The sequence below is a fragment of the Lynx rufus genome, unplaced genomic scaffold, assembly GCF_022079265.1.
Source record: "Lynx rufus isolate CCGP_SWC_20201006 ecotype Redwood Valley unplaced genomic scaffold, mLynRuf1.p SCAF_2, whole genome shotgun sequence".
In the NCBI taxonomy this organism is placed as follows: domain Eukaryota; kingdom Metazoa; phylum Chordata; class Mammalia; order Carnivora; family Felidae; genus Lynx; species Lynx rufus.
This window is the reverse complement of record NW_025814834.1, coordinates 197,030,121-197,048,733: the sequence shown is the minus strand read 5'-3', so window position 1 is coordinate 197,048,733 and position 18,613 is coordinate 197,030,121. Positions and strand designations below refer to the sequence as shown.

General features: G+C 48.0%; 1 protein-coding gene across 1 annotated transcript in view; it reads right to left on the bottom strand.

The window, feature by feature from the left end:
* Window positions 1-18,613, bottom strand: part of CSMD2 (CUB and Sushi multiple domains 2) — a 600,117-nt gene that overhangs the window by 99,483 nt on the left and 482,021 nt on the right. Inside the window, exons 34-41 of the mRNA XM_047083843.1 lie at window positions 18,232-18,435; window positions 17,759-17,883; window positions 16,710-16,806; window positions 15,293-15,397; window positions 10,621-10,739; window positions 10,044-10,113; window positions 7,929-8,045; window positions 4,622-4,831 (exon numbers count right to left, since the gene is read on the bottom strand). Coding sequence (XP_046939799.1) covers window positions 4,622-4,831; window positions 7,929-8,045; window positions 10,044-10,113; window positions 10,621-10,739; window positions 15,293-15,397; window positions 16,710-16,806; window positions 17,759-17,883; window positions 18,232-18,435 — 1,047 coding nt within the window. The remainder of the gene's footprint in view (window positions 1-4,621; window positions 4,832-7,928; window positions 8,046-10,043; window positions 10,114-10,620; window positions 10,740-15,292; window positions 15,398-16,709; window positions 16,807-17,758; window positions 17,884-18,231; window positions 18,436-18,613) is intronic.

The following is an 18,613-nucleotide window of genomic DNA, read 5'->3' as shown; positions in this document are numbered from 1 at the left end:
ACCGTGATGGAAGTACTGGAGGCCTGTCCCAACAGGAGGGGGGGGTTGCAGAGGGGTTTACTGAGCATGTGCACAGAGCATAGACTCTGATTAATTGGATCCACAGGAAAAAGAACAGCTGTTGTGTCCGGAATCAGGCCCACCCTACACAGGAAACTGGCAGTGGGGTAGACAGAGCTTTCCGCAGTGGAAATTCTCAGTGGGAGTTGAGATCAAATGAATGCTCCATGGAAGTGGATGAATTCATTACATGTAATAACAACATAAATAACAATGATCACGAAGCTGACATTTTCAGAGCCCTCCTTCTGGGATGGTGACTATGTTGTGTATTTCCAGTCAACATCTTCCTGAGGGAGGCCTCGGTGGGAGGAACCGGGCAGGTTTCACTGGGAAATCATTGAGGTAATTGCCTGTGTCAAAAAATGGAGCGGCTGTGGTGGGAGGGGGTGGCTGGTCAGCCAAAGAAGACACGTGGCCCTGGCAGTAGCAAGGGGTACTGGGCAATTTGGCAAATGAAGGTTAGTAGAAGCAGGGAGCCTGTCGCCCAGTGAGGTGACTGAATGAATGGACTGGGTCTCTATAGAAAAGCCTCAGTGGGAACTTGTGGACCCAGCAATGGTGAGGAGCCAGAAGAGAGTGGCTTCACATCAGAAGCTAGGAGCAGCCAGAGGGAGAGTCTCTTATAGGAACTTTCTCACGTGGAAGGAGCTGGGCTTTTCAGAAAGAGAGACACTTACGTGAGAGTACTTGGACTGCTTTCAAAAATCTCAGAGGCTGTTCTAGCAGAAGAAGCTTCAAAGAGAGAGGTTGGGCCTATAGGCAGAAATGAACCCAAAGAGTGATTAGCTCTCCTAAAGAAGCACTCCTCAGGGAGAGCAGCTGGGTTTGCCCCACAGGGGGACACTATGGTGGGAACAGATACAGTTTTTAAAACAACTTTTTAAAGTTTATTTATTTTGAGAGACAGGGAGGGAGCGCACATGGGAGGGGCAGAGAAAGAGGGAGACACAGAATCCGAAGCAGGCTCCAGGCTCTGAGCTGTCGGCACAGAGCCTGACACGGGGTTGGCGGCGGGGGGGGGGGGGGGGGGGGCTTGAACTCCTGAGCCATGAGATCATGACCTGAGCCGAAGTCGGACACTTAGCTGACTGAGCCACCCAGGCGCCCCAAGAAGTTTTAATGAAATAAGCTTAGCTTGTCACACTGAGAGACCCAGTAAGAGTGGCTTATGCTGTTAGTAAAAATTTTATGGGAATATTACCTGAGAGGAGAAAGGAAAACTCTAGCCTAGGAAGTTCAGAGTATCTAACAGAAGGAATTTTGAGAAAGAGTAAGGAGTTGGATTTCTTCAAAGAAAGTCGTGGGACCACAAAGACCGGGGCCTGCTTGACGGAATGCCTCTCAGTGGGGACAGATGGCTCTTTTAGAAACAGGTCTTTTCATAAAGGAAAAACCTGGGGTGAGTGGTCAGAGACTGTGTACAAGGTACAGCTCCATGGGGCTAAGGAGGGCGTAGGTGGAGAATGTGGGCCCTATTTGGGCCTGTCATAAATTAGGAGGCCTTGGTGGGAGGACCTGGGTCTCTGGCACTAGAGACAACCCAGTCTGAGTGGTTGGGGCCATCACAAACGAGAAGCCTAAAGAAAGTCGAGGTCAAATCTGAAGGGAAGCAGCTGCTCTGACACTAACGTGGGCCTTGTTAAGTCTAGTCATAAGAGGAGGCATCGTTAGGTCTGTGGGGCTTAGGCAGGCACTGAGGGAGTAGCTGGGCCTGTGACCTGAGGGAAGCCTCAAGAGGAACATCCACCAAGTCATGAAGGTAAAATGGGAGGAGGTAGGCCCACCATCTTTGGGCCTCTCACACAGTTGGAGCCACTCCTGGTGGAGGTGTTGGGCCTCTGAATGCATACTTAGAACCCCCCTGCCCTATGCCTTGCTTCCCCCCAACAAGGGGAAATCCTCAGTGGACTGGGCTTCTGAACACACGAAGCTCCAGTGTGAGTGATGCGTACACCACAAGAGGGCTGCTGGCCACGTGTTGGCCTGTGTCTCAGAAGCTCAGGTGGGAGTGAGAGGGACTGAGCTTGAGACCAGGGCTCTGTAGAAGTAGTAGGTCTCTTCTATGGGGAGACGTCAATGAAGTCGGAGGGACTCAGGGGCACAACTTTTATAGGGACAAGTGGGCTTATCACATGGGGAACTCAGTGAGTGTCTGGTGCCATCATGTGGACCCAGTGGGCAGGGCTATGTCTGTCACAGGGGTGAAGGCACAATGTGTGTGGCAGGCCCCAGGGGAGCCGTCCTTGTCACAATGGTAGTGTCATCAATACTTGCATTTATCCAACAGGAGAAGCCTCAGGGAGAGCACTTGGGCCTGTCAGAGGTGTTATGGGTTGAATTGTGCCCCCTGCCCAAATTCCTATGTTGAAGTCCTAACCTCTAACACCTCAGAACGCGACCTTATTTGGAGAGAGGGTCTTTGCCTATCTTTACCCAAATTAAAATGAAGTCATTAGGGTGGGCTCTAGTCCAATATAACTGATGTCCTTATACAACAGGGAACTTTGGAGACATATAGGGATGTGAAGCCAGAGATGGGGGTGATATTTTTACAAGCCAAGGAATTCCAGATTGCCAGCAAACCACCAGAGGCGAGGACAGAGGCCTGGAACAGATTCGCCCTCACAGCCCTCAGAAGGAATCAATCCTGCAGACACCTTGATCTCGGGACTTGTCAGTCTCCAGAGCTGTGAGGGAATAAGTGTCTGTTGTTGAAGTCCCCCACTCCTACCTCCCAGTCTGTGGTACTTTGTTACGGCAGCCCTGGCAAACGAAGACACAGGGGAAACCTGAGAGAGGCACGCGTGTGTCCCAGAGGGTAGCGCTGATCATGTGACAGAATGTGGCCATCTGATGTGTCATGACCCATTTGACAGCTCACGCCTCCACTGAAGCCGTGTGCCCTTGACAGGTACATGTGCTCTTGGTTAGGGCCAGCCTCTGTGATGAGCTCACACACAGCTTCCTGGGGTGGGGCAGCTTTCCTCCTACCAAGGAGGCCAGCACTCTCTGGGTGAGAAACACAGCATCTCCCTGCCACTTCATGGGTGTGAGAAGCCCAGCTCCTCCTCCCGAGGTGTCCCAGGTGGTGGCAAGCCCAGCCACACTCCCTGGCGTTCCTTCTAAGGAGGCAGTGCCTGTGTAACCGGCCCAACTGTGCCCACCTTGTAGAATACCCCTTTCCCTAAATGACAAGCCTGAATCCATGGTCAGTATTCATCTCTGACAAGGGATGAAAAAGTCTAATATCAGAGTGTTATGTATATAGACCATTCTATATATTTATATAGGAAACACAACCAAAGAACTCACGAAACTACATATTTTCACAGGTACATATAACATATGTTATATGTTTCCATGTCAACACATGGAAAAAGATCCAGAAAGATCATATTAAAACAACAGTGATTATTTCTGGGGAATGGGCCTGGAGGTGGAGGCTGTAGACAAGGAAGGCTTGGCCTTACCCATAAGGCTTTAATTTCCTCCTTCCTTCCTTTCATCCTTCCTCCCTCCCTCTCTTTCTTTTTAACAAGGTGAGTGTGTTTGTGAACTGCTTATATAATTAAAAAATCAACTTTAAAAAAGAAAACTGCAAAACAGCACTTATAGTATGATACAATTTTGGATATAATATCATGATATAGTTACATCAATATATGTACAGAAAAAAATGGGGCTTTCATTGGTATCTCTGCATGGTGGGGTTGGAGATGTGATTATGAGAGAATTTTGTCCTTCAGTGATGTACTCACAAAAACATCTGTAATGTTTTAATTTTTTTATAAGCATGTATAAGATTGGAACAAAGTCCAAAATTATGAAAAAAAAGTCAAAAGAATCTGGAAAAAGAGGTTAGAACAAATGGTTCATCCAGTCGCACTAGGGCAGCATCTGAGGGACAAGTTGGGCCCATCTAGGGCTGCTGTGTATAGCTACACAGATTGAGCGCAGTCCGCACAGCCACAGGTAAGGGCCCCTCACTCAGGAAAGCCTGGGTTGGAGAGGAGGGGGCTTGTTCCAGGAAAAGCATACCAGGAGGGGTGGGGCCTATAACAGGATTTCACCTCGGCAAGGTAGAGCCCCAGTGAGCATCGTCAGGAAACCCTCAGTAGGAGTCAACGGGCTTGTCTCATTGTGAAGGCTCAGTGGGCGCTCCAGGGTTGTTACCAGAATCCTCTGTCATGTGATAGGAGCTTTGCTGAGGCAATTGGGCTTGACACACAGGAGAGGACCCAGAGGGACTAAGTAAGCCTACCAAGGCTGAGGGGAAGTGGCTGGCTGGACGTTCAGGGATGCCCGATGGGAAAGCTCAGGGAAAATTGTCGGCCATTGGGCCTGTAGCCCTGGAAGAGGCTTGCCAAAGGAGATTAGATATCTTCATGGGGCCACAGAGACATGCCACCAAAAGGAAGCCTTCATAGATAGGCCTGCCCCCCCACCCCTCAGCCCTTCTTGTGTTCTTTTTTTCCCCCTACGTGGAAGGCTGGGAAGATGGTGGCTATGGGTAAGAGAAGGGGTTGGACAGGAGCAAACGGGCACTCCCTGTCTTTACCTTGATACTCCAGCTTGAATCCTGGCCGGTTCTGGGAGTGGTCGCTGTGGAAATACACAGTGGTCTCGTGGGACGTGGAGAGCAGGGAGCCTGGAAGCTCGCTTCCACTGAATCTGCCCATCATGCGGCTGGTCTCGTAGGGGCCATTCCGGATTTCTATGAAGTCGTGGTTGGGCTCAGTGGAGAAGTTCAGGAACTGGATGTGAGCTCCTGGGAGCAAGACAGAGGCAGACAGTGTCCAAAGCAATAGAGTCCTCCTTCAAACATGCGGCCTCATGGAAGCTTGTCCTGCCAGACCTCATGCGTCCCTACTACCGGCTTCCCACCCAACCAAGATTCCCAGAACACAACTCTGGGAGTTACTGTCCATTCCAGTCTTTTGTCTTGAGGCAGGATTCAACTTAAAAATATATTATTCACTCAGAATAAAGGGCACTGGTCATTCCAGAGCTCTATCCCTAGTCCATTTTATTGAAAACAAAGCTCAGGGCTAATATTTGACTTGTGGTTCATAAGCCTACTATTAATATAAAGATAGCTTTGGGGGCGCCTGGGTGGCGCAGTCGGTTAAGCGTCCGACTTCAGCCAGGTCACGATCTCGCGGTCCGTGAGTTCGAGCCCCGCGTCGGGCTCTGGGCTGATGGCTCAGAGCCTGGAGCCTGTTTCCGATGCTGTGTCTCCCTCTCTCTCTGCCCCTCCCCCGTTCATGCTCTGTCTCTCTCTGTCCCAAAAATAAATAAACGTTGAAAAAAAAATTAAAAAAAAAAATATAAAGATAGCTTTGCTAAAATAAACTTTTTACTTAAAAATGCCACCACTTAAAAATAACTATATCTAATCAAAAGACATGAACTCCATCATACTGGTATCTTCTCGAACACTGAGGATAATTCAGAAATTAGAAGAATACATTATCAGTGAAGTTTATACCCAGGGATCTTACTGGATTAATCAAGATCTCCTAACCACTTGACAGGTTAAATGGATCTAATTAGGCGCTTGACTTACATATTAATATACTCTGCAGAATGGAGGTGGGAAGATTGACATTTGTTTACTGGTGAGATTTCTCAAAATTAGATTACCATTAAAAATGATATTGAAGACATATATTTACTAAGCAAATAGGAAAATGTCCACTATGTTAATTGTGAAAATCGGACTGCAAAGTAGCATGCATTATGTAATTCTAATTTTGGTATTAAAAAACTGGAAGAATGTTCACTGATTCACTAATAATATTTACTGAGCATCTGCCATACATCAGGGCTGCACTAGGCACTGCACAGGGATAAACAAGAACTACCAGGTCCTTGTCTTCACAGCGGTTACATTCTAATGGCGAGGAATAAGTTGTCAGCGATTATCTCTGCATGGTGGGGTTACAGATGGATTCTAATCCTTAAAATGTTCTTTTCTGTACTTTCTAAGTTTTGTAGAATGGACACACATATGTGATTTTTTTTTTGCGTCTAATTATTTAAATAGAATAAAGACTTGACTTATAACATTGAGGACCCGTCATGTCTCCTGCTCTCTCCCATTCTCTTTCTTCCCTTAATAGAAGGCCACTCTCATGAATTGGAAAGATATCTTTCAGTTCATGTTTTTAGATTCTTAAATATATGTCTGATTTATTTGTCTTGAACATTTACATTAAGTGTTGTTATACTGTACATATAGTTTTGTAAACTTTTTTTGCTCAATATTGTGTTTTTCAAGGTCTATCCTTGTTGATATATAAAGTTCATTGGGTTTAACTACATATTAATTAATTCCACTTTATGAATTATCCAACTACATTATTCACTGCTCTAATAATGCACATGCAGATTGTTTTCAAAATATGGAGTTTGACAATGATCACTTTTGGACATGTCGTCTGCAGCCCATCCATCATCCCAACACTGTGGACAGCATGTCCATTGAAGGGGCTCTTCAAGGATTCCAGGATTTCTGAATTGAATGGGCTTGGAAAGAACTGGGCATGACTACTGCCATCCAGTGGTAGAAGCTTGTAAATTCAGAGGCTCTTTACACAATGAAACCAGGTGCCATATTAGGGTGGGCGCTGGAGTCCAACCTTCACTTGAAAGCAAGGTCTTCTGTGATTGGACCCTGCAGGGGGCTTATAAGCAGAGGCCGAATAAGCATCCAGGCCTTTGAGATAGAGAGCTCTGGTGGCTGAACATCAGGACTTACAGAGAACAATGACGTACCTCTCATTTAAACTTCCATTTTCCTTTGGATGCTGCACTCCCTCCATCCTTCTATCATCTGAGATTCTCATGGCCCATGTCTGGATGCAGAGCTATAAGGTCTCCTAGCTCCTCTTCCCCTATTGTCTAAAATCCGGAGTTTCCCAAGGCTGCTTAAGTCCTCACCATTTTGTACCCTGATCACCCGTCCCCAGGTTCCTCCAGAAGATGGTTCTAAATACAAGACTCCATCCTCTGAAGGTTCACCAACCTCTTTCCTCCTCTGAGAACAGATTTGAAGTAGGTCAACTGGATCCCTTTCTCCTGAAAGCCCCTTCTCCATCATAAGACCTACTCTAGGCTGAATAGTAAAGGACGCAAAGAGGTGGCCTTGATTCCTGAGGTCACAGAGTGGGAGAGCGCAGGCCGACGCAGGAGCAATCCCCTCAGGACATTTTGTCCCCTAGGAGCAGGGCAGTGACTCAGGCAAGATGATCCATTTGTGTTCCACGTCAACACAAATCATTTACCTCTCCAACAGAGATGTTGGGGTTAAATTATATTCCCAGTCAGGAATGAATCATCAGCAATTAAATTTTGTACCCAGACCGATGTCCTCCACACCCCGTCAACCCCCGTGCCTGGCATACTCCATCTCCACACACACACAAAATCTCCCAATCTTTAAGACCAGCCAGAATGTGCGTATAAAGAATGCAAACTCTATATCATATTGACCTTGGCTGTATAATTTAATTAGGATGAGAAATGGGATACTGAAGTTAAAAGCACAACTTGAGGTCCAGTCTCTGTAAAAGATTTTTTTCTTTTTCAACCATCCCTGAGTAATTTCTCATTCCACAGTCCTGAATTTCAGCTTACTACTCAAATAATAATGATAATGGCCATCCCTAAGATTATTTTCTCTATGTTTTATGTGCCCAAAGTGTTCATTTCTACCATTCTTAACTGATGTTCACAATCGTACGAGAGGTCAAACAGATGAGGAAATAGAGAGGCAGAGTGCTATACTGTCTTGGCCAAGGTTATGCTGAACGGTTGCAGGGAATGGTTACTTTATGCACTGGGGCCTGGGCATGGAGACTTACCAAAGCCCACAGGCAGCGCTATTTTCCAAGAGCAGTCCATGTTGCTGGGGTAGTTGCCTGGGAAGCCGGGGCTCAGGATCACCCCTTCCATCTCTTCCACTGCCCCCCCACACTGTGCTGTGACAATGAGACCAGATAGAAGGTTAGGACAGCATGGAGGAGAATATGGGGCCATGTCAGTGTTTGGATGTTCCCTTAGAGCAGCAGCTTTTTTAACCATTCCCAAGTCATAAATGCCTTTGAGAATCCAAAGGAATCTACAGGTTATCTCTTTACACAGCTGCAGACTTGGGCAAAACTGAGAACATGTGTAAGTGCAGAAAGGGTGGCTCAGCATCCCGGCACCGCCCAATGGTCCACAAACCCAAATTATGACTTTTGACCTTGAGCATGCCCTTCGCAGGTCAGTTCCCTTAGTAAGGTCATGCAGCAAAAGCGGTCTGCTCCAAGAGCAGTGTGACCATTTCTTACACTATGCCTCAAATCTCCCTCTATCATTGTCCAATCAACTCTCCCAAGACTGAAGAGAAAGGAGGAAGGAAGGGGACTAGCATGTACTGAGTCCCCACTCTGTGCCAGGCACCATGCCAAACTCTTTACAAATATACATTCCATGGGGTTGGGTGGCCCTACTAGGTGCCCACCCTCAGACTCTGCCCTCTGCCCTCAACCAAAGTGATTGTGATTAGCATTCCATGGGGAACCAATCATGAGGGGCTGGGGCACCTGACACTCTAAACAAGGCGACTTCACCTGCAGATGCAGGGCTGGAGCATAAATACAGCCTGGTCAGTTGACAACCATTCTCTTCTTTCACATCTTTCAGGAAACAGTCATGCAGCTTCAAGCGACTAGCTTGTTATGGGAGCCAGAGAAAGAGGTGGAGGGGAGGGATCTGCAGTGTCTAAGCAAAGGCATTTTGGGGAGAGGGTGACAAACAGGCCTGAGTGCAACAGTGTCCGGGTTCAGAGTTGGGGGGCTCTGGCGCTGACTGCCTGGCTCACAATCCCAATGCTTTCACTTCCTGTGTGACTCTGGGCACGTTCTAAACCCTTTCAAACCCCAGTTTCCCTCATCTGTAAAATGGAGCCAATTACAGCACCTATGTCACAGGATTGTCACTAAGTTACAACAGAAAGGACTTTGTGTCACTTGGAACAGTGGCTGGTGCACACAGTAAACTGGCGACAGCTACTCTATGGCCTGTAGCTGCTGTTACCATGAGTGGTTTCCTTGGCAAGAACTTTGTAATATGTAATGGGGAGAAGTGCCTCTCCTGGGCCAGTCACATTTCTGACTGCTGAGCAGGTGACCAAACCCTGCACCCTGGTGATATCACAGAGGGGAAATGCCATTATGCCCAAATGATGCTCTCTCCACTCACTTTGCTTCTTATCCCAAGGTCAGCCTTGATTTGCACTTTACATTGGCTGGGCATCAGAGAAAAGTAGGTTTCCATTCCTAATGGTGCCAGTCACTTTCTAATCCTAAAAGCCTTAGTTTTCTTTCTTTTTTTTCTTAGTTTTCTTATTTGCAAAATGAGGGCAATGATACCTCCTCTGAAGAGCTGCTGTGAGGAAACTCGTAGCACAGTGACGTGCATGTAATAGATGCTCAATAAATGTCACGTTCCCTCTCCCTCACCCTGACTAGAAGCTTCAGAGACCTTGTCTTTTCTTGTATCCATGGATCTCTTCATCATTGCTTAGCACAGGATAAGAAACCCAACCAAGCTAAGTTCTTGTTTCACATGTAACCCTCCACATTTTTTATTAGTGGATTTTATCTGTCTGTCCCATGAAAAGTCATAGGGGAAGGGCTCAATTGCCCAGGGGTTCCATTCAGGCTTTGGTCAATTATCTGGAATCCAAATGGTCATCATCGTGCTTTCAAATGGGCAAGTCTCCTGTGATTTTTCCATTGCGTGGGCGAAGGTTTGCAGAAGTCATGACCCCCTTGAAGAGCTGCCCATCAGTCGAAAACTACTGTCTTTGCACAGACTCAGAATGCCAATCTGTCTTTTGATTTGAACTTGATCCCAATGATATGTCACTGAGCTCAAATCCCTGGTAGAAAATGGGCATGAATGAACGGAAAAGGTTGGGGCTCTCTTACCAATACAGAGTGGCGGAGGGTAGTTCCAGCGGCGCACGGTTCCAGGCATGCAGGAGATGTGGGCGTGGCCCTGGAGGAATCAGGAACAGGGATGGGCTGATTGCCCCCGTGGGCACAATTGTATGTACAACCCAGAAGAGGGGGTTTGTTCAGGGGCCTTGCGTTGAGGAACAAGATACACAAAGATACACAAACCCTCTGTGGGGTGGGATGAGGCAGAGGGTGAGAGACTTTGGGGAAGGATGCTTATTAACAGCCATTACTAAAGAATTCTCATTACTAAAGGTTCCTTGTGAGACTCCTTTAATTACTAGATTCCCTCATGGCCTTCAAAGGAAGATTAAATTTTCCTGAAGTCTAATCAAACCAAAACTTTGCAGGAACACATTCTGAGGCTGGCTTTGCTAAATCGCAAAGCTCATCTTTTGCATGAACAGCTCCGGGAAAGGACAATGGTCCCTGGGGACCTCAGGGTCTTTCCCCTGTTCTTTGGTGACTGCAGCTAGGCTGGCATGAGGCTGGTCCAACACATCTCAGGGGATACCCGTTTCCTGACCTGGGTGTTGAGGGGAGGTACCTGGAGGGCATATCCCGGCTCACACTGGAAAGAGACCACATCGTTCACCAAGTAGCGCTCGCCGGTCTTCACCCCATTACTGGGCACAGTGGGTTCTGGACAGCTGCTCAGGCCCACAGCTAGATGAGACAGAGGCAAACAGAAAGGAGAATGGACAAGCCCGGCAGGTCAGTGCACTGGTAGGCAGAGGGTGATGCTGGCAGCAGGGAGGAGAAAGGGCTCTAATTTGTGCTTTCTCTGCTCTTAGCCTCTAGGCCAGTGCTAACCCTCAGAGCGCACAGAGAAAGTCAGAATATTTATATGGCTCAGAGGCTGGACAGAGGCTCCTTGGGGCAGGCAGGCGTCCCGTGGGCCATGTGGCTGCCCCCTGGGATCAGCAGAAGTACTTTGGAGCAGGAGAGCTCGGGAGATGCCCACCTGGCTCCAAGCCCCCAGACCTCTTCACCAGGCTCCTCCCTCACTTCTCTCAGACCCCCAACTTCCCTCCATTTTCCTTGCTCTATGAAGACAATTCCTGTGGGTTATGAAGCTGGGAGAGGGGAAAGAAAGGCAAGGAGGGAGGAGAGCAGTTATGAGAGAGAGAGATCCGTCAGTGTCGCTCCGGGGGCTCAGACAGTCCTGCTCTCTAGGACAGACTTCCTGGAAAAAAGTTTGCCAGCAGATGAGACCCTCGGCTGCCTTGTTTCTGCTGTTGTATTTTTAAGATGAGGCCAGCTCCTTTCTGGGAGGAGTACTGGGGTCTCCTCCTGCTTGGCCCTCACAGTCAGCTCCGGCCCTGTCTCACTGCCAGATCCCTCACAACCTCCCTCTCCTTCCGTGCCCTAGGCCATCCTGCACTCACAGGCAACTGGCGTTTCTTAGGCTCTCTCCTTGAATCATGGACTTCCTTATTCAGCAATTCAAAATGGGTCCCCATTGAGTGTTATATGAAATCTCACCCTCTCATGGGACATTCTAGGACTGTCATGATTTTGCTCCATCCCTTTCCAAGATCACCTCTAAGGGCTCTCAAACTCTCCTTCACTCTCCTTTCTCGAGTTTTCAACTTCATCTGCACTCATTCGGTCCTGATAATATACCCAGCACTGTACACAGCGCTTTGCTAGGACACCCATCCTAATCTTCCTCGTTGTGGTTCTCCTCCCCGCTGCCCACCCACCACCATCACTGGGGCAGCACTTGCTGAGACTTCCCACAAGCAGAACTGGGGCCAGTGTGTCACACACATCATCTCATCCCTTGAAGGAGTCTTTACATCCCTTTTCACGGGTGAGGATACAGGCCAAGAGGCCCAGAGATGTGCCCTTAGCAAGCCATAGAGCTGGGATTCAAACCAAGACCAGTGTGACTCCAGGTCTGTGCAAGCGGAGGCCAAACTCACAGGTGACATGAGCTCATGCGAGACCCAACCCTGCTCCCCTCCCATCCCCTCCTGAAATCATCCTCGTCCTGCTTTGAATTCTCTCTCGGTGGAAACCCACAGCAAATGGGAGTAGAGCATCTCCTGACTGGTGGGCTTCATGCCTCTCCTGTGCCCTGCAGGGGCCCCCCTGCGGGTGCGGGCACTTAAGATGCAATAAATAAATACACAAATAAATAAGAGGTACTACGTAAATCCCCATGCATTGCTGCATGAGACTTGCAGTGTGGTTTTCCAGGGATGAGGGCTAACAGACTTCACGGTTGGGTCTGATTCCAGGCACTTGCATGGCCCAGAGAGTTTGGGAGGGGGCAGCCTCAGCCCTCCTGTTAGATTCCTGGTTAGATACCTTCTGATAGATAGCCCTCCTAGTAGATCCCAGATCCCTTGGAAGATACAAGCTCCATGGGGAAGCCATGTGTATGCAGAGCCTGCATGGAGCCATGCACTTGTGGAAAAGGAATGGGAAGGACTGGCCACCCTAGACGACGAAGCACTAGACTCATCTTCTTGGGTGGCAGCTGATGAATCCTCATCCTCTTTCCACTTTGAGAGCTGAGAGTCGATGTGTGCACGAGATAACTACACATGCTTTTTTCCCTCTGAGGAAAATTTACATATAACAAAATGTACAGATCTTACGTGTACATTTGCTGAGTTTTGACAAATGCATGCACCTGTATAACCCAAACCCCTACCAAAGCCACACAACACTGCTCACTCTTCTAGAAAGTTCCTTTGCGCCTTCCTGAGGCAATTCCTGTCCTACATATGCTTTTAAGAAGTAAATGTGATTCTTGGAAATGAAGGCTATTTGGGCCTATGTCCACAAATCTCAGCAGCTGGGCTAAATACCCCAAAGACAGTATTAAAACAGTCATTAAGCTGAATTTGAAGTACTTCATCTTGTCTCTCTCTCCCCACTCCTCCCTGAACTTCAAGTATGATGCAACTCAGCATTTACTGGGGTGACTACCACTTAGTAACATGAGACTTACTTACCAGTAGAGAAGTAGGGGCAAAGAGAGAGAGAGAGAGAGAGAGAGAGAGAGAGAGAGAAGGCAAGAGCAAAAGAATATGGTAAGAGAAAAAAGTGAAATCCAAGAGAGAAAGAAAGAGGGAGACAGAGACAAGTCCATTCTAATTTCTCTTACACTGCACAGCTTGACTTCATTTAAGCCATGCTTACAACAAAGGAAGAATTATTTTATCATATGCAATCTATTGCTTTGGAAAGCATATTGTTCTATTTCCATTTCAACTAAATCAACATTAAGTGAGTCATAGCAGTAGATATGACTTTTCAGTACCCTTCAAAACCATTTGCCTCCACAATAGCAGTTAATTCTTCCCTTCTGCATCCTCTTTGTAGATTATCAAAAATTAACAGAATAGTAGGTTAACAAAACAAAAACGGTTTTGGCTTCTAGGAATTCCAGTCACCAAATACTAATGGGGACCTCAATTTTCCCTCAGCCCTTCCCACCATCAGAGGACAATGCATGATAAACATCAGCTACTAAGAAAACTACCAGTTCCCTTGAACAACAACAACAACCACAAATTGAGAAGAGGTGAATTTTTTTTTTCTGGTAATAAGGCAGCAGAATGACAAGAGAAAGTATATCTTTGGAAGAGGAAAGAAAAGAAAAGATTTTAGGGAACATTTAAGGACTCAAATTAAAATACTAAATAAAGAAACAAAATTGGACAGAACAGAGAAAAAAGGATAAAAGAAAAAATGTGAACTATTCAAGAAACTCAGAATACTTTAGTCCACAGGAGAGTAAGCCTTTGAGGTCTGCAGGGAGGAACGTCTCAGAGGTCCGTGTCCTATCCTCTGCTCCTTAGGGTCCTTGCTTCAAGCTGCTCGAGGTCTTTCCTATCAGGTGCACATTTCAGTTCTTTCAGGCCATGAGCATCCTGGGATCCAACTAATCCTCTCCCAACCATCTGGATAAAGCTCATTCATTCTGGAGATCAGCTGGACATTTGCATAACCTCCAGTGCTGACCCTACCAGGCCTCTGGCACCAAATGAGGCTTCCATCTGCATGGGCCCATGCTGTCAAAGATGGCCAAGCCAACTCTACCTTTCCACATTTCTTACTTTTCATTCCACACCTAACTCACGCATCCCCTTCTGTAAGGTCTCACCTGGCCAGGTTTAGCTCCCCTCTTCTGCACTTTCTTAGCATATTAGGTTGCACTAAAATTATTGCTCCCTTGTCCATCTATCCTCCTAGACTCTGTGTTTGAGGGCAAAAGCCATGTCTTACTCACCTCTTATCTGTGAGCATCTAGCACAGGGCTTGCCACATTGTAGACACTCAATGTTTCTTTATGACATTGACCTCTCCACCTGTCTCAGGTAGAAGTGACTGTTCTCTCCTTTGAACCACTGATCTCCCATTTGGGGACATTTGGGGACATAGAGGAGAGCACCTGTAATACTTTAATGCGCTTCTGTGTCCATACGTCTGCCTCTCTTTAATGGACTCTGAGAGGACTTAACCATCTTGATCTTTCCCAAACCTAGAAAAACCCAGCAGAGCACCTGGCACACTGTAATCACTCCATAACTATTTGCTGGATGAATGTAAAACAAGTACTTTTGTCTATCTATTCTCTCCTATACCCAGTGGGGGAGGGGAACGGCAGGCTGTCCCAGGATGACAACAGTCTCCCAGCAACCTCTGTCTTTGTTGTCCCAAAAGGCACATCCACAAGCCTTTCTCTTTTACGAGTTTTTCGTTGTGACCACTTCGGGACACTGGAAACCAGGATGTAAGGTTCTGAGCTGAGGGGGAGAAATCTGGTGCAAGAGGAGTGAAGTTTCTAATGAGGACAGGAACTTCAAAGGCAGTTGAATCACAGAATCAGGGGTTGGAGAGGACAGAGTTTAGGACCAGGGGAGAGCACCCGCTATTTTATTACATCCCAAAGTATATACTGGACCGAGGCCAATGACTGTGCTCCCTTCCCAGTCTTGGTGTGGACAAAGGGGAAGCCCGTAGGTGTCTGAGTAGCAGACACTGGGGTGAGAATCCTGGCTCCATCACTTACTGGCTGCGGAATCTTGAGGATTTTCAGACCTTCCCTGAGCTTCAGCACCTTCCTCTAAGTCTGTGGTCAGGCTTACGTGGGGGTGGAGAATACACAGCCCCAGTGTGACCCCTGCTCACTGTGGGTCCTTGATACCTGTCAATCCCCACCCTAAGCCCTGTACGCAGCTGAAACTTTGGATCCTCACTTTTGTACTCCAAATGGAAGCCGGCTGCTGACACGCTGATATCTGAGTAGAAATGAAGGTAGAGCTGGTTGGAGGTGCTGTTCAGAAGGGCAGGCACGGTTGTTCCTAGGGCAAGGAAACAGGGACCATTCACCATTAGCCACCCCCGGCCCCCAAGCTCCTTCCCATATCTCTTGCTTTTGCTACCTGCTGACACTCTGCTCCAAGACCCTCACATCTCCCCAACTATCAAACTTGCTACATGACAAATTTGCTACATTAGCACCCTCTGAGAATGCTGGGTCTCCAGTGGCCGAGGGAGAGGAGGCCTCAAACAACTTTCTGCAGAATGAGCAGTGGCAGAGCCATGTGCCAACGGTAGAGGGAGTTGCACAGGCAGCCAAAGAGTTTGGTCCCTTTCCAGCCATCTTCAAATAACTCTGACACGTAGAATTCTCTAGGCAATCCAGGCAGTGTAGACAGTGTATACGGTGCACATGACTCCTTTTTCTATCTTGGCAACATGGAATTCTGAAGCCTGAAAGACCCAGGTAATTGTCCTGGGCATTGGGCAAAAGCACACACCACACTCAGTGAGAAGTCTACTGTTGGTAATGGTGTAGCCACTTTGGAAAAACAGTTTGTCAGTCCCCCCCTCCCCCCAATTTAAATATAGAGTTATCATGACCCAGGAATTCCACTATTAGGTATATATACCCAAGAGAATTGAAATCATGTCCCACAGAAATATCTACATGAATGTTTATAGCAGCATTATTCATAATTAGCCAACAAGTGGAAACAACCAAATGTCCATCAACTGATGGATGCATAAGTGAAATCTGGTCGAGCCACATGGTGAAGTGTTGATGCATGTTACAACATGGGGGGGCCTTGAAAAATTATGCTGAGTGAAAGAAGCTAGACCCAGAAGGCTACATATTGTAGGATTCCATTTATATGAAATTTCCAGAACAAGCAAATCTATAAAGATGGGAAGAAGGTTGCCAAGTCGTGGTTGCCAAGGGATGGGGGAGGGGGAGCGATGGGGAGTGCATGCAAATGAGTACCTGGTTTCTTTCTGGGGTGATGAAAATGTTCTGGGATTAGATAGCAGTGATAGTTTTAGAATCTTGTGAATATACTAAAAACTACTGAATTGGACACTATCTTTTCACTGTGGCACTTTTATCATTTTATTATTGAGCTATAATTGATACATAACATTATATTAGTTTCAGGGGTGTGACATAATTCAGTAATTGTATATTTTGTAATACAATCACCAAAATGCATCCAGTTAACATCTGCGAATTGTCCACTTTGAAATGGTGAATTTTATGGCATGTCAACTAGATCTCAGTGGTGATGATGATGATGATGATGATGAAGTCCACCACTGCCCCCTGAGTTGAGGTCCCTGGAAGTCCCACCTCACCTGAGAAACTCCCCAGCATGGTTACAGTGTTGTCTGCACCGTCAAATACCTCCAGGGAGTCCCAGTTCTGCTCTGTGACAAAGCTGATGACTTGAATCTGGGAAGGCAGAGGGATTGAATTGTCGGTTAGGCAGCCTATGTCTGTCTGTCTCTCTCTGCCTCCCTTCTTCTCCATTCATGTAGTTAATTCCATTATTGGAACTGTCAGTCTGCACCTGACATTGTGCTAGGTCTTGCCGCTAAGAGTAAGATGCAGTCCCTACCTTCGGGAACCTCATTGTCCAGACGGGGAAAAGAATGTAAAATGAAGGACTGCAAGACAGTGGGGGTGCTTTGTCAGGCAGAGAGTAGGGAAAGGAAATTTCAGGAAGTGGGAATACTTGACTTTGAATGGCCTCCTCCCCATCTCTGAAACATTGCTTGGGTTTTCCCACTTTCCTGTCTGGATTGCAGCAGATATCCTGCAGCCATAAGCCAGTAGCCCACTCCTGGCCAGACCCGCCCACCTTGAATCTCTACCTGCTGCCTCTCTGTTGCCCTTGCAGGCTCCAGACCCTCCTCTATGCTGCCATCCCAGTGCCGGGGCCTTCTTCACTTGGCTCTCGCCACTGGGTACCCGTTGTGGCCCCCATTCTGCTCCTACAGTTCAGACTGCGGGTGTGACGCCTAGGTGTGTGTCTGGGGCTCCTCCATGCTTCATCTGTTTGCTCCTTTCTCCTTCCTGCAATGTCCCCTCTTCTCTCCCCCATAATCTTGAGAAAAGAAGACTTCAAGCCATCTGAAAAACATCTATGAATCTTGCCCAATCTCTATATCCCAGTCCAGGCCCGTTTCCTCTTCTGGGCTTCCCTGATGGCATGAGCCTGTGCCACTCCTCTTTCCTGAAATTACCCAGCTCTCTCTTCACACCCCCTGAAGCTTCTGGGCCTTGAGCTGTTGCGTTTTTCTGCTTGTGGGCCTCACCTCCGCATCTGGCCTGAGGGGCAGGGATGGGGTTGAAATGTCTCCTCCCAGCCACCCGCCTGACTGAGGCATGTCCTAGCCCCTACCTGGATGCCAGCGCCTTCAGGGACCATGATCTTCCACACGCAGTTGAGGCTGTTGAGGTAGGGCTCTGGGAAACCGGGGGACAGGATGGTGCCCCTGCGCTCTGTGAGGTTGCCTCCACATGGCACTGGGAAGGAGGCAGTTCTGGTCAGAGGTTTCTCCTGCTTGTCTTTGTGGGTACCCCATGGGAGCCTCCCCAAACACTCCTTCAGGGCCTCCCTTGCTGGCTATTGGCTTCTCCCACAGGCCCCCATCCCTGCTTCTTCTGTGGCTCCTGTCCCTACAACCCTCCTTCACGTGCATCCCTCCCCCAGCAACCCCAGCTCCTCCTCTTTGCTGTCTACACACCCAACCCACGGGACTAGTGATTTGGCCTGAATGGGACACCCTATTTAAGTTATTCTGGTGGGCAGGGGCTGCTGTTGGGTGTCACCGGCCACCCCCTCCCAGGAGTCCTGGTTGTCCAGGCACTCACCCACACAGGTAGGCGCTGATACATTCCACTGGGCCAAGGCCCCGGGAACGGGGAGGCACTCGATTTCTGGGGACCCCTGCAGGGCATAGCCGGAGTTGCAATCGAAGCGGACGATGGCCCCCACCGAGAAGTCACTGCCCAGCCTCTTGCCATAGCGGGGTTCCGGCACAGAGCTGCACTGCGTGGCGCTTGTTCGGGGTACCGCTGCGGGGGACAAGGGCACTGAGGGGCAGGCCTCACCCCTCTGGAAACTGGCTCAGGGAGGGACACACAATGGGACTGGAGCTGAGACAGTCTGGATGGGACCCTGAGAGGCTCTGAGCACTTTCTCTCAGGGCAGGGGTAGGGACTTTCCAGGACAAGGACGATTTCACTAAAACAT